Consider the following 12,836-nt stretch of genomic DNA (forward strand, 5'->3'; position numbering starts at 1 on the left):
TATGACCTACGAAAACTGATTTAGTACCGTTGATTTCACATTATAAGATTGAAATTACTTTTGAAAAATTGAAATTAAATTAAAAAGCGCAGAAAACATTTGACACTGAGGATAGTATCATCAACCGACGAGTCATTGTTCATTAAATAAAATAACTCCTTGGCATAAGCATTTATTGTATTAATCACGAATAGTTCTTCAATATATTGTAAACGTTTAAAGTGAAAAAATCTTGAAAGATTAAAAATTTAGTATTTATTTATAATTCAAAAGTTGAGTGCAAACATTGAAATTTTGAATTCTGAAATTTGAAATTTGATGAAACATAGCTTTATGGATCGATTGCATGATTTGTTCACAGGAAAGCGATGGGGAAGTAATTGGGAATGAGTGGTACATATGCAGGAAGTGGTGACATGTGTGGCATAATGAACAAAGTGTGGGGGCAACCTGGATATTAGTGAAAGTTGAAAGCATTATATGAACCTTAAAAATAAAAGAGAAAGAGACCCTTTGATGTTAGTGGAGAGGATAAATGATCCATCTTACCCACTGATGGGGACTAATGGCCATGCTTTCTACTAAAGATATCTTCCCATGTGTCGGGGAAGCTTGTGAGTTTGAGACTAAAAAGGTGCATTGAGACTTCAAAAACACGCTATATCACAGTTCATTTCATTGATTCAACTAATATCAAACTATTAATTAATCATTATAAGGGACAACAACCAACCCCATTGCAACTGTTATTCCACATAGTACAAAATCAACCTCATTAATTTTAAAAATAAATTCCTAAAATAATATTTCTTTTAAACTAATTCTTTGTCTTTTAGTAATTTTTCTTATATTATTGGCTATTATCCCACGATACTTAACTTTTTTTAAAAACAAATTTTGCTTACCGCATGGACGATACTTCTCAACTTGTGATATTTATCACTTAGATTATGTTCGGTAAAATAAGCCAAAAGTTTAAAGCTTTTAACTTTTAGTTGTAACATTAATTGAAAGTAATAAATTTGTAACTAAAAGTTTTTAACTTAATTTATTGAATTAAAATTGTTTCACAAACAAGTGGTATAACTAACCAATTTATGTTAAATAACTTTAAATGACATATTATATTAATATTAGTATTATTTTTTTACTTATTTTATTTATTTATAATTAATTAATTATATAAAAAATAAAATTTCTCTTTATATATTTAAACGTGAAATAGTTTCAGCTATATATATTTTTAATATAAAATACATATAGATAAAAAGATATAAGAAAGGAAAAAAAAACATAAATGAAACGGTTGTAAATGTGAAGCGAACAATAATACTGTTGTATGTTTGTTAGGTGATAGTTGTATAATGATAAATTGTCTTTATTTTTAAATAAATAATAAAATTGTAATAGAAACATTAGTGTTAATTTTTAAAAGTTAAATACTACTTTAGATAACTATTTTGAAAACCCAGCTTTCAAAAGTTATAAGTTCCTTTATTTTATATTTACCAAACAGTTCTATAAATTTATTAACTAAACTACAAATTTGTAAATAAATTACAAACTATCTTTAATAAATATAACCTTCACATATAATATTTATTATTATTTTTTAAACATGTTTCGCTTGCATGTGAGATACTAAAATGATAAAAGAAAAACAATGTCATATATATATATATATATATAAGTGTTTCCTTGCTGACATTGAAAAAGAAATCAAGGAATATAGTTTGGGAAGAATATTATTTTAAAGATTTGTTTATTAAATTAATTTTTTTGGGGGGACGGGGTAAAAAGCCCATTTCGGTTTCTGAAATTGTATAATCAACCCCTGAAACAAACCCAATCGAATTGATACTTTTGGGACCAAAAGTTGAGCTAAATGATTTGCGTTGCTTTACTTTTTTTTTTTGGGTTAACATTTGTATTGCTTTGTTTTGTAGTCAATAAAATGCAAATCTTAGGCATCAGCAGTCCATTATACATAATTTTTTTGGTCAACCGTCCAATATTTTTAGGGGCCCAAAATGCATACCTTTATATTTTTCTGGGCCCAAAACAAGTATAAGAAATCCAGCATGTACATGTATTTGGTAATTTGAATTATTGACGAATATGACTGTTTGGCTTTGAATTTTTTTTTTGGTTTTATATATAATTGGAAAAATCACGTGTTATTTGTCTAATTATTCGTAAAATTAGAAAATAAAGCCAAAGTATGTTATTGCTTTCAGATTGAATAGACAAAAAAGTTGCTGAGAAATTATTATCTCATGAAGTAGTGAATCACATTTCAAATTCTTGATAACCGAGGCCCTCACACAGTACTTGATAATGTCTCAAATAGAATTACCTCAAAAGAAATTAATGCACTGAAGGAAAGAGTAACAAGGTTTACTTTGCAGATGATGGAATAAATTCCTCTGATAAAGCTGCATCCATCTGCACAACACAAGAGTTAGTCGGTGAATTGATAAATGATTTCATATCGTTGAACAAATTGAAGGGCATTTTCAATCATAGTCTGATGTATTTAGATCCTTAGAAGTTGTCTAAACTCGAGCAATTAAGGCACGAATAACACAGATTCTCAACCACTTAAGAAATAAAATTTTATAAAATTGTACCACTGTATAGTAAAATAAAGTTTTATGACAGCAATGTTTTCTACGCCTTTGATGTTTCACTTTGGTGTCTAAAAACAATAGATTCCCCCAAAGTCACTTAAAAATGAGAAACAGTAACAGCAAAGCCACAGACCAACGCTATAGTATAACCGCTTTGCCCATATACATAGGACTCTCTAACGAAGAAATGAATATGTGCTTTACTTGCACAGTTTTGTTCTTGGAAGTTAGAACCACAAAACTGTACTGTGATACTCCAAAAAAATCATCGTTATTTTCAGGAAAAATTAAAGATCATGGAGGTTGAGTTGGGACTCAAGATCACAAGAACCAGAGATGACATCACTTCTGTTTCTGATTTTCAATTTGCCAAAGACAAAACAGGACCTGTCTTCTTGTCAACAGAAACTGATGCAACCTTCAAGCTCACTGCACATCTTAAAGGTTTTTTAAAATTCATTCTTTGTTTTCTTCTTGCTTTTCTATGCTAATGCTATGTTAGTGTGTAAATGTAGGATATAAGAAAGAAAACATTGACATAACTATAAGTAAAGATGGTACTCAGATTTCAGTGAGTGGGGAGAAGGAGGTGCAAGAAATGCAAATGATACAGTTCAAGAAAGAGCTTAAAATCAAAGGGTTTGCCAAGAAGTTTAAAATCCCTGATGGGGTGGTTTTGGATCGGATCAAGGCTAAGTATAATGAAGAGGATGCACTTTTGACAATTGTGATGCCAAAAGGGGAAATGGGAAAAGGAGGGTTTGGCATTGAGGAAGTGAAGGAAGAAGCAGAGTCAAGTATAGCAGAAGAAAAGGTTGTTGATAATAGTGTTACACCAGAACCAGAGCAAAGTTTAGTAGAAAAGGTTGCAGATAAGACTGAAGAGGAAACACCACCAGTGAAGAAGCGTGGTCCCAAAAAACCATGGAAGCCTTGTCCTCCTTTGTTTCTTGGAGGATCAACCTTGCTTGTATCTCTTATATTTCTTGTAATACACTATATTAGAGTCCGAAAGAGTTGATTTAAGTTGATTCAAATATGCCTTTTTTTTTCTTAGGTGTGTCTACCTACCTATTTCCATTTAAGAATATCTTATGTGTCCGCGGATACTGTTGTATGATACATTTAAGTAGCCATGACACAATTTTTTATATTTTGACAAGTTGCTTATGGGGAGATCTTCATGAACAGGTCAAGAATAAACCATATAGTTGAACTAGACAGCACATTCAACCTAATACCTTAGGCATTAAGTGCAAAAATTATTTTCACTAATGTCTTGCCCTACTTCACTTATTTATTCTCATTTAATATAAGACTTTTTCACTCACACTTGTTACTCCAGTAGAAACCAACCTTGAATCTTGACAGGCTTTATAGATGCGTGCCTGAAGTTAAGACTCGCACCAAATTCTAGAAGCATCTCTCAATTATGTCATGGTAATACAAATATTGGATATGAGCATACATTTTAATGACAGAGAAGAAAGAAAGAGAACTGTTTTCTTGTCAATTAAATATGGATTCGCTTGAATATCAGCACAACTTGTCAAGCAGTTGAGCTGTTTGTACTGAAGTGATGAAAAGGAAATAAAGATTAATAAAAGAAAAAATGGGCAAAAAAACCATGTATCCTGTTTCTTTCCAACCATGACATTTTACATTACGAAAATTTTAGTATGTAACATGAGAAAGTCAGAAGAGTGGGGGAATAAATGGTTTGATCACCTTCAAAACAGAAAGAGAGAATCCGCTTTGATAATCATCATGGCAATAAATACGGCTATAGACTACTAAATAATTGAATCCTAAGTACAGAAGTACAGGTAGATGCAACCGGTATTTGGTGTAATTCTACCTTTTTAGGTGTGTTCTGAAACTAAAACTAACTCAAGTATGAAATCTTTTGATTTGATTTTGCATAGGATATTCTTTATGAGCCATAAAACTCAATTATTTTTGGGTACATAAAACTCAGCATTTAACTTTGTCAATCAATATACCAATGTTTGGTCACCACATACTTTACAAATTTTACATATTTATGAGACATCTGATATCAAATTTCAAAAGCATCATTTAAGACCTTGATCCTAAATGAAATTGGAATTGAGTTTAAACACACACACACATATATATATATATTAAGCTAAATATTTTTTAAAAAAATTGTCAGTTCCATGAAGAACAACAAAAGTGCCCTCCATTCCAAGCAATTAAACCATAAAGAGAACCTAATCGAATAGGAAGTTGATGTGTAAGACTATTTGCTTTTATTCGACAAAAGGAAACGGTTTGGCTTTAATGCAGAGAGTTTCAAAAGCATAGCATGAACGTGGCACCATGGGTTATTTATAAGGTTTTTTGGTATCATAGAATAAATGAATGTGCCCTTCTCATTTGCTTAATCAATCATGATGGGAGACATGTGTAATCTACTCATCATTTGCCTTTTCCATTTTACATGATTCTGCTTGTAAGAAAATACAAGAACAACAGCTATGGAGAAGGAATTGGTACACAAAATCACCAAAACTAGTCTAATTTCCAATCTTGTAATAGCCAAACACACCTTGTTCATCCTCATTGCCCATAAGGTCAATCTACCTCTCATTCTGATTCAAACATTTGACATCAAGAATTGTTCATGATGGATGAAGAATGTTCAAGAAAGATGTGGAAGTGTCATGTTTGGATGACGCTAAGGTGAAGCATAATAAAGAGGGATGAAAACAAAAGCCTTTCATTCCAGAGTCGGTGAAAGGAATTTATGGGTTAGGATAGAAGAGGCAAAGGAAGAACTTGATCGAGGGAGATAAGAACTAGACTTAAGTGAAGTTGATCGCATTGCCAATGTTTTATGGAAAATGTTTCGTTTCTTACTAAATTAATTTTCTAAGCATTTCATTCGCTCTAATAAGATTCTTTAAGATATTTGATTATTATTTAACTATTATAGAAAAATTTAGTGAATGAAAATTTTTATTTTCATCTATGACCTTTTTTTTATATGATTTTTATTTTTTAAAATATAAAAAATATGATTTTTTTGGTAAAATTACGAGAATATAGAGTTCAAAAGGTAATTTAGAAAAAAATATTAAAAAATTAAAAATCGTCAATAATAATTTTTAAAAACATAATTAAATATTTAAAAAGTATATAAAAATCACCAATGACTATTTTCGTACCAAAAGTTGCCGGTGGTGATTTTACAAAAAAATCATATTTTCGTAATTTTATAAAAAATTCCATATTTTTTGAATTTTATAAAAAATTCCATATTTTTTGAATTTTTAAAAAAAATCCATATATAAAAAAATGTTCCACTGTGGAGAATATTTTATTTTCCTATTGAAAATTTTATACTTTTAAGTTTTTTTTTGTTTAAGTAATATTTGTATTCTCTTTATTAAATATATACATATTTTATTCTCGTATGTCACGCAGTTATTTATAATCAAGCTCATCACGCATTAAGAAGAATCAACATCCATCCAAAAACATGCTCAATTAAACCAACTTATCCAAAAATCCGTTTGATCTCAACAGTCAACTCTACTTTTACTAATTTCAAAAGCACGTTACACATTGGCGCTTCACCTCTCAGTCAAACAAAAAGACACACACAAACGACCTTAGTATTGCCATGGGAAAGACATTGTCTATAATTGTCTAAGAAAGCACCACTTCGAAGCCAATTACACTGGCAAATCTGGCTTGAGATGCTGGAATAGATTGTCAATGACTTTAATTATAAGTTTCTATTTATATATATATATACAAAATTTTCTTATACTTGTATAAGTCTAAAATCTCTTACTCTTAATTTAAGTCTTTTATTCAATTCATATCTAACGAATTATAATTTATTAATACACTCGTATCAAGTATAAAAATTTTAAACTTACAATAGTGTAAAAAGATCATTATTTATATAGTTTAATCATATATTGCATATGATATTGTATACTACTAACAATATAGCATGCACTTTTTTAGCTCAATAGAAAACTTTATAAAGAAAGAAAAAATAATTTAAAAAATATTACACATGTTGAGTTTCTATTGAAAAACATTACAAACACTAGAAGTTTGTCCAAGTCTTGTTTTTGCATAATTTGACATTTTATTACAATTAAAGAGTTAACCAGATTCTTTGATGGTGTCAATATATGCTTAAATTATAATGTAAAAGGACTTCATAACGATCCTTAAATATAAGGGGTGGGTGGCGTTGAGTAGATTGATTCATCAATCAACTTCCACAGTTGAGGGGACCAAGTCCAACCACCATATGCATAACAAACTCTACGGTTGGCACTAAGCTATTTTCTAAAGCAGCATGCTAGCATGTTACAACATCAGTAGTCCTTTTGTAGCATTACTCAGAAATTTATTCTTTTACTTTAGAATAGACAATCAATAGCATAACTTTTTTTTTCTTTGTTAATTAATGCACATTGTATTGAGCTGGAAAGACAATAGTTTGCTAGTTAAGCAAAATCATCCTTTTAAACCTCCGCACAAGTTGCAGAGACAGCAGGTGCGTACAGATAGATAAACAAGTATTTGTAGAAATTATCATGAAGATACTATCCAAAAATAAATTGCATGCCCTAATGATTGAACAATATTATTTCAATGAAACTTGAAAGACAAAAATATACAGCAATTATTTAGACAAATATATACAATAACTCACCCGCTGAACTTTGCCTAGGACATTTTATAGCAAAAAATGAGAGACCACTAGAAAATTTTGGAAACCCTTTAGAGTCCTAACACAGATGTTACCCAAAAGGAAAATCCTGATGACTTTATAAGAGGTCATAAAGAATAAAGAATTCATTGACACCTGGTCAACAAGTTTTAACTTGACCAGGAACTAGTGTCACCTTGCCAAGAAGTTCAATTATGGATGGCAATAAGCCAGGTCAAAGTCCACCAACTTAAATGACTTGACTGCAAAAATCAAACGCATTAAAGATTCAGGTGTGACACTAAACAGTTTCGGTAATATTTTCATTACTCAAATGCATAAGACTGGAATTTTAACATAAGAACAGTGGGCCAAATAAAAACAGAAATATCAGATTAACTTGTGCCATCTCCAATTTCAGAGTATGTGCGAATGAATGGCTCAAGAGTGAGTGAAACAATTGTATATTTTATTTGTCGTGAAACTTTAATTTTGATTGCATCAAGTGCATTTTAAGTACAAATCGCAAAATCTTTTTAAGACCATATTTTCCTAACACAAAACTGTAGGTATGGAACGGAACTAAGTACCTGGTCATTGTCAATGTCATTCACAACAATTGAAGTCCACAAATGATAATGGAAATGAAAATCAGAACGAAGGTAGTATAATAAAGATATAAATTCCTCAGGATTTGATCAAGATTAATTTCTTCTCCAGTTAATCCATAGAGCTTAATGAAAATTAAACAATTCCCGGACTCCAAAGGAAGGCAGGATTTAATAATAATATGCTCTTCCAAATACAATTGTAAGTATATGAACCAAAAGAAGATTTATCTAATACATATTCATGAACAAAATCAGCTACAATGAGGATGCAGCAAGTTAAAGAGAAAATTGATTATACAATAGCAACATCACAAGACAAAAACAAGAGGGGAGGAAAACAAACAGCACAGACCACAAGGATCCCACATGAAATATCCTAAATTCTATACATTTTATACGGTTTCTAAGTACAAGAATCCTCCCCCTTACCACTTTATTGTTGGCATAATCTTCACGTCAAACCACCAGCCTTTGTCTTTCTTCCTCTTTTATCTCCATAGGTCACTTGCTTCTTCTTTGTAGTCTTCTATTTCTATGGAAGCGAAATTAGGCTATTATAATGTCACAACTTGTATTTTCATTTCAGCACCCACAAAAAATTACTGCGGGCAGCAAATTACTCAGCATTGCTAGGCCTGCCAAAAGAATCAAGCCCTTCTGTCCGGCTGCGCACGATTCTATGGAACACCTCCCTCACTTGGCGCTCCAAAGGGTCTAGTCCATCTTTCAAAGCATCGCAAACCAGTGAAACTTCTTCCACTCTCTGTCTAACCTCCCTTTCTTTCTCCTCCGACAATGGGAAGTGCACAGAATCAGCCAATTCATTCATCACTCTAGCACATTTCTCAATCTGATAAATCTCCTTGAGCAAGCCACAGGAATTCTTCCGCTCCCGCTTCTTCGACTCCTCCATGATCCTTTCGTGAATCGAGAGCAATGAAACAGCCCACGAGAAATTCCTAGGAATGGTAAAATGGACATGTAATCCACGGTCCTGGCATGGAATTGCAGCCACAAGAGCCCACATCACAAACAACAGAATCGAATTCATGATGAACACTGGCATTGCAAGACCATTGGAAGCCACAAGATCATTTGCTTTAGGGGGATAAATGTTGTTCCCAATTGCTTGGAGCTGTCTAGCAGCAGACCAAGTACGCGAAACACTCCATGAAAGCGATCGAAAATGCCCCAAAGACCGATGGTGATAGTTGCTATTATTGTGATTATGACTATGACTATGATTGTGATGCTCCTTGCTACCAGTGCTGCGGCCAAAAGACCGGTTTCGATGAGCAATAGAAGCATTGGAGTCCTTATCATCAAGCATCCCAATTGCCAAATCAATGAGGGCCTTCTTGGCTCTACGAAATTGGCCCTCACCAATGCTCCTTTGATGCCCCAATGCATAGAGCACAATCTCCAACAGCTTCTGCCACTGGCGAATCTGCTCAATCCCGTCACGAATCGCATTGCAAACATCCAAAGCCTTCACACTACGTTCAAAATAATCAGAGACCATGCGATCCAAGGGGGGTCTCAACACCTGTGCCTTGTGTGAATGGAGAATGGCCCTGAACTCCTCTTGGCAACAGAGGAAGCAATCTAGAAGTTTCCCAATCCACGAGAGTGAAAGCAAATCATCCTGAGCAATCGAAGAGAGTTCAAGGAACCGGTCAGTCACACGTTGCTGAAACGATTCCAACTCGGTCTCCAAGCTCGAACCTTCCATGGAGATGGAGTGAACCTGATCACGACGGAGACTCAGAATTGAACGGCCAAAATGGGTTAACGATGAAGGAGACGAACCTTGAAAGTCCGTCGCGGGCATTCTCACAAAAAAAGCAACTCACACAACCTCACTTTCTCTTCCCCCCAATACCTATCTCGCATACCCAGTTGCCAAAACCGAAATTTCTCTCCAATTTGAAAGCCTTTTCACTTCAATTTCAACACCCGGGAATCAAAAAACCAGATTTCACAGACCCGTTGCTCAAAATCCAATTTTGAAAATTAAATAAAAAAAAACCCGAAATCCTAAAATGGAATTGAAATAAATTATCTCCGGTTTGATAACTTCCACCACTTCAATTTGAAAATCCAGGAATTGAAACCCAAAAATCTCCCAATAAATTCAAAATTGAACCACCTGAAACCGGAAATCCCCTTCCAATTTGAAATCTTTGTCACTTCAATTGAAAAACCCAGAAATGAGAGGCAAAATTTTGAGTTTGAACCCAACAAAACAAAACAAGAAGGAATTGAGAATCCAGAACAAAAGTCAGAAATTTTCAAACGTTGAGAGAGAGAAAGAGACAAGGGAGAGGGAAATGCGGGGAGATGTGAGGCATGGAACCCTAGTAGGAAGGAGAGGGTTATATTGGGGACAATTAGACCGCGTTTCTTGGTAGTTGAAATAAAAAAGGGTAAATACGCAAAAACAAAAACAAAAATATGAACCCACAAAAACAAAAAGGAAAGTAATTTTCCTTAATTAGAAGTAATAAAAGTGTTAGCTTTTAATCTGTTGTTAATTTGTGAAATAATTAAGGTTTAGGGAGAAGCTTGAACGCGCACCGAACACGTATCGGACACGGTGGCAAGAACCAAGATTCTGATTTTAGCGGCGTAGATCGCGATGAACGCGTACGGATGATATCTGCGCCGTTCATTTTTGAAACAGTGACAATTCAGTTGTCTCCCCGTATGATACCACCTGAAGTGATTGAATTTAAAGCTACCAGGCTGTGAGTTAAAGAGTTCTGGAACTGCCATACATTCGACACCACGTGGTGGAATGCTGTGATTTGGTGTCACCGGTTGGGCACGTGGACAAATTTGGCTCGTTCAGAAACCGTGGGTTGGGTCATTGGGGTGTCCCATACAAATAATAAGATTGTTTTTTGACATATTTTAGGGTAATTTTTAATAAAAAATTATTTTCAATTCTTTAATAAGTCTCCAAAAGACGTTTTATTTTTATTTATTCTTAATAAATGCTTTTGGTAAAAATTTAAAGTTAAATTAACAAATATAAATATTAATTGTAGAATTAGGTCTAATGATATTAAATAACAATAAAATTAACTTACTACAAATTTTTTAAAAAAATTAACAAAATTTTAATTAAAAATATTAGAGGGAATATCAAATTGTGTAACTTTTTGTTTTCTATATTTAGTGTTTACTAGTTAATCTAATTTTTTATATAAATAATTAGTAAAGCGGCTTAGAAGTAATTAATTATCTTAAATTTTAAAATCTTACAGTATAATGAATGTTTTAAAATACATGAAAAGAATGACAAATTAAAGGTATTTTAGAGCATATTGTTGTTATTTTGTTACATTAAAAAAATCAAGTGACGAAATGAAGAAAGAGAAAAATGACTAATAGAAGAAAATTAACATTAGTATCACACTTGAATTTAAAATATTCGAGGCCATACCGATTGTTTTATAAAATTGATGGCTGAGTTACTATTTTTTAAAAGACGCATGTTTATGAATGATTACTTAATTTAATTGAAAGACACATATTTATGTGACTTTTAAAAGATTGATGATTAGTTTTTATACAAAATAATAATAATAATATTTTATCAAAACGTTGTTAGATGATAATTCTAAATTTTATTCTTCAGAAAAGTAATATAAATTTTGCTTCTGCATTATAAAATTTGAAAGAAAAAATAATAATAAACGAAGCAAAGTGTAACGAATGGGTCGAGAGAGACACAGTCTTGGGTACACGTGGCAGATGCAACTGAGTCTACGCTGGCGCGTGAGGGAATGAGTCTCTTCATAATTTTGGTATTATTCAGTGCTTTCTAGAAAATGAAATGGCGAGTGTGAAGCTCTTTAAGAGTGGAATGACGGATATACCCTTGGAAAAAACTTGCGTTTGGTTAATAATTCAAAGGTGCAAAAGTGCAATGAATCTCTTTTCTTGGCGATTGGAGATAGGGATTGGGCAAGCAACCAATTGGTAGGGTTTGGACCCTTTCATTCATAAACATTTTGTCATTATTATTTGTATCGGTAGATGTGATGTGACACTCAACTCTCACCCATCATCACTTTTTTTAATCTTTATTTTACTTTTTTCTTATAGATAATGGAGTTTAAGTGATGACTTAGGCAACGACATGTTACATCAACTTTAAATATGATTATCTTTTAATAATCAAATTGCAAAATATCTTTAACATTCATAAGTTGAAGAATTATACATGCCAAGAAAATATATAAATATATTAAAAATTGCCCTTCTTCAAAAAATTATTATAACATCATATTTAGCACATGTAACTTTTACATATATTTATGGAATTAAAGGGGTTAAAAAGACAACAGAATCTGAGAGTGAATAAACTGTCCTTGATACCACACCCAATTAACAACAGCCATCTAACTTGAGAGAGATAAGAGACTTGTAATAAATCATCCCAAATATTGAAAATTGGATCTTGACCTATAGCATAACATTGATCGATTAAAACATAGTAATTTTAGTAATTTACGTTTCTCAACTTCTTATCAACCATTTGTAATTTTTGTAGATAAATAAGTTCTTTAATGCATGTATATTGGATTTTTTGAGGTTGAGGAGAAATTTCTAGGTGGATTGAGTAGACTATTAAAGATTCATATTTCAACGCTTTAGATATGGTCCGAGTAGTGGTATACTTTATATAAAATTTATTGAGTCCAACTATACAAAGTATCTAGCCCTTGGGTTAAATACATATGTTAAAGTTTATAAAGTACATGCACCAAAGAAATTCACTAAAACAAGGAGTGATTAGGAATCAAAATTAGAGCTCTTCGAAGCAGACAACACTCCAAAACTCTACAACTTTTGTTTTTGGTATCCCAAATGCTTAGTCAGCAT

The 12,836-nt window shown here is 32.3% G+C and overlaps 2 protein-coding genes across 2 annotated transcripts; one reads left to right on the plus strand and one right to left on the minus strand.

The window, feature by feature from the left end:
• Window positions 1-2,926: 2,926 nt before the first annotated feature.
• LOC113873754 (17.8 kDa class I heat shock protein) lies at window positions 2,927-3,651 on the plus strand. The gene is made up of 2 exons (XM_027512053.1): window positions 2,927-3,074; window positions 3,146-3,651. Exons 1-2 carry the CDS (start codon window positions 2,927-2,929, stop codon window positions 3,649-3,651), a joined length of 654 nt encoding a protein of 217 aa, XP_027367854.1.
• Window positions 3,652-7,088: 3,437 nt separating this feature from the next.
• Window positions 7,089-10,343, minus strand: LOC113872279 (UPF0496 protein 4-like). Its single transcript, XM_027509708.1, has one exon. The coding sequence runs from the start codon at window positions 9,772-9,774 to the stop codon at window positions 8,560-8,562; it is 1,215 nt and encodes a 404-aa protein (XP_027365509.1). The 5' UTR covers window positions 9,775-10,343; the 3' UTR covers window positions 7,089-8,559.
• Window positions 10,344-12,836: the final 2,493 nt, after the last annotated feature.

The sequence above is a fragment of the Abrus precatorius genome, unplaced genomic scaffold (genome assembly GCF_003935025.1).
Source record: "Abrus precatorius isolate BTA unplaced genomic scaffold, Abrus_2018 Scaffold7, whole genome shotgun sequence".
Taxonomy (NCBI): Eukaryota; Viridiplantae; Streptophyta; class Magnoliopsida; order Fabales; family Fabaceae; genus Abrus; species Abrus precatorius.

What these genes read in the sequence shown, in the direction of transcription:
- LOC113872279 (XM_027509708.1), bottom strand. Translation starts at nt 9,774, where the DNA reads ATGCCCGCGACGGACTTTCAAGGTTCGTCTCCTTCATCGTTAACCCAT.
- LOC113873754 (XM_027512053.1), top strand. Translation starts at nt 2,927, where the DNA reads ATGGAGGTTGAGTTGGGACTCAAGATCACAAGAACCAGAGATGACATC. An exon ending in GCTCACTGCACATCTTAAAG is followed by an intron (nt 3,075 to 3,145) that starts GTTTTTTAAAAT and finishes GTGTAAATGTAG; the next exon opens with GATATAAGAAAGAAAACATT.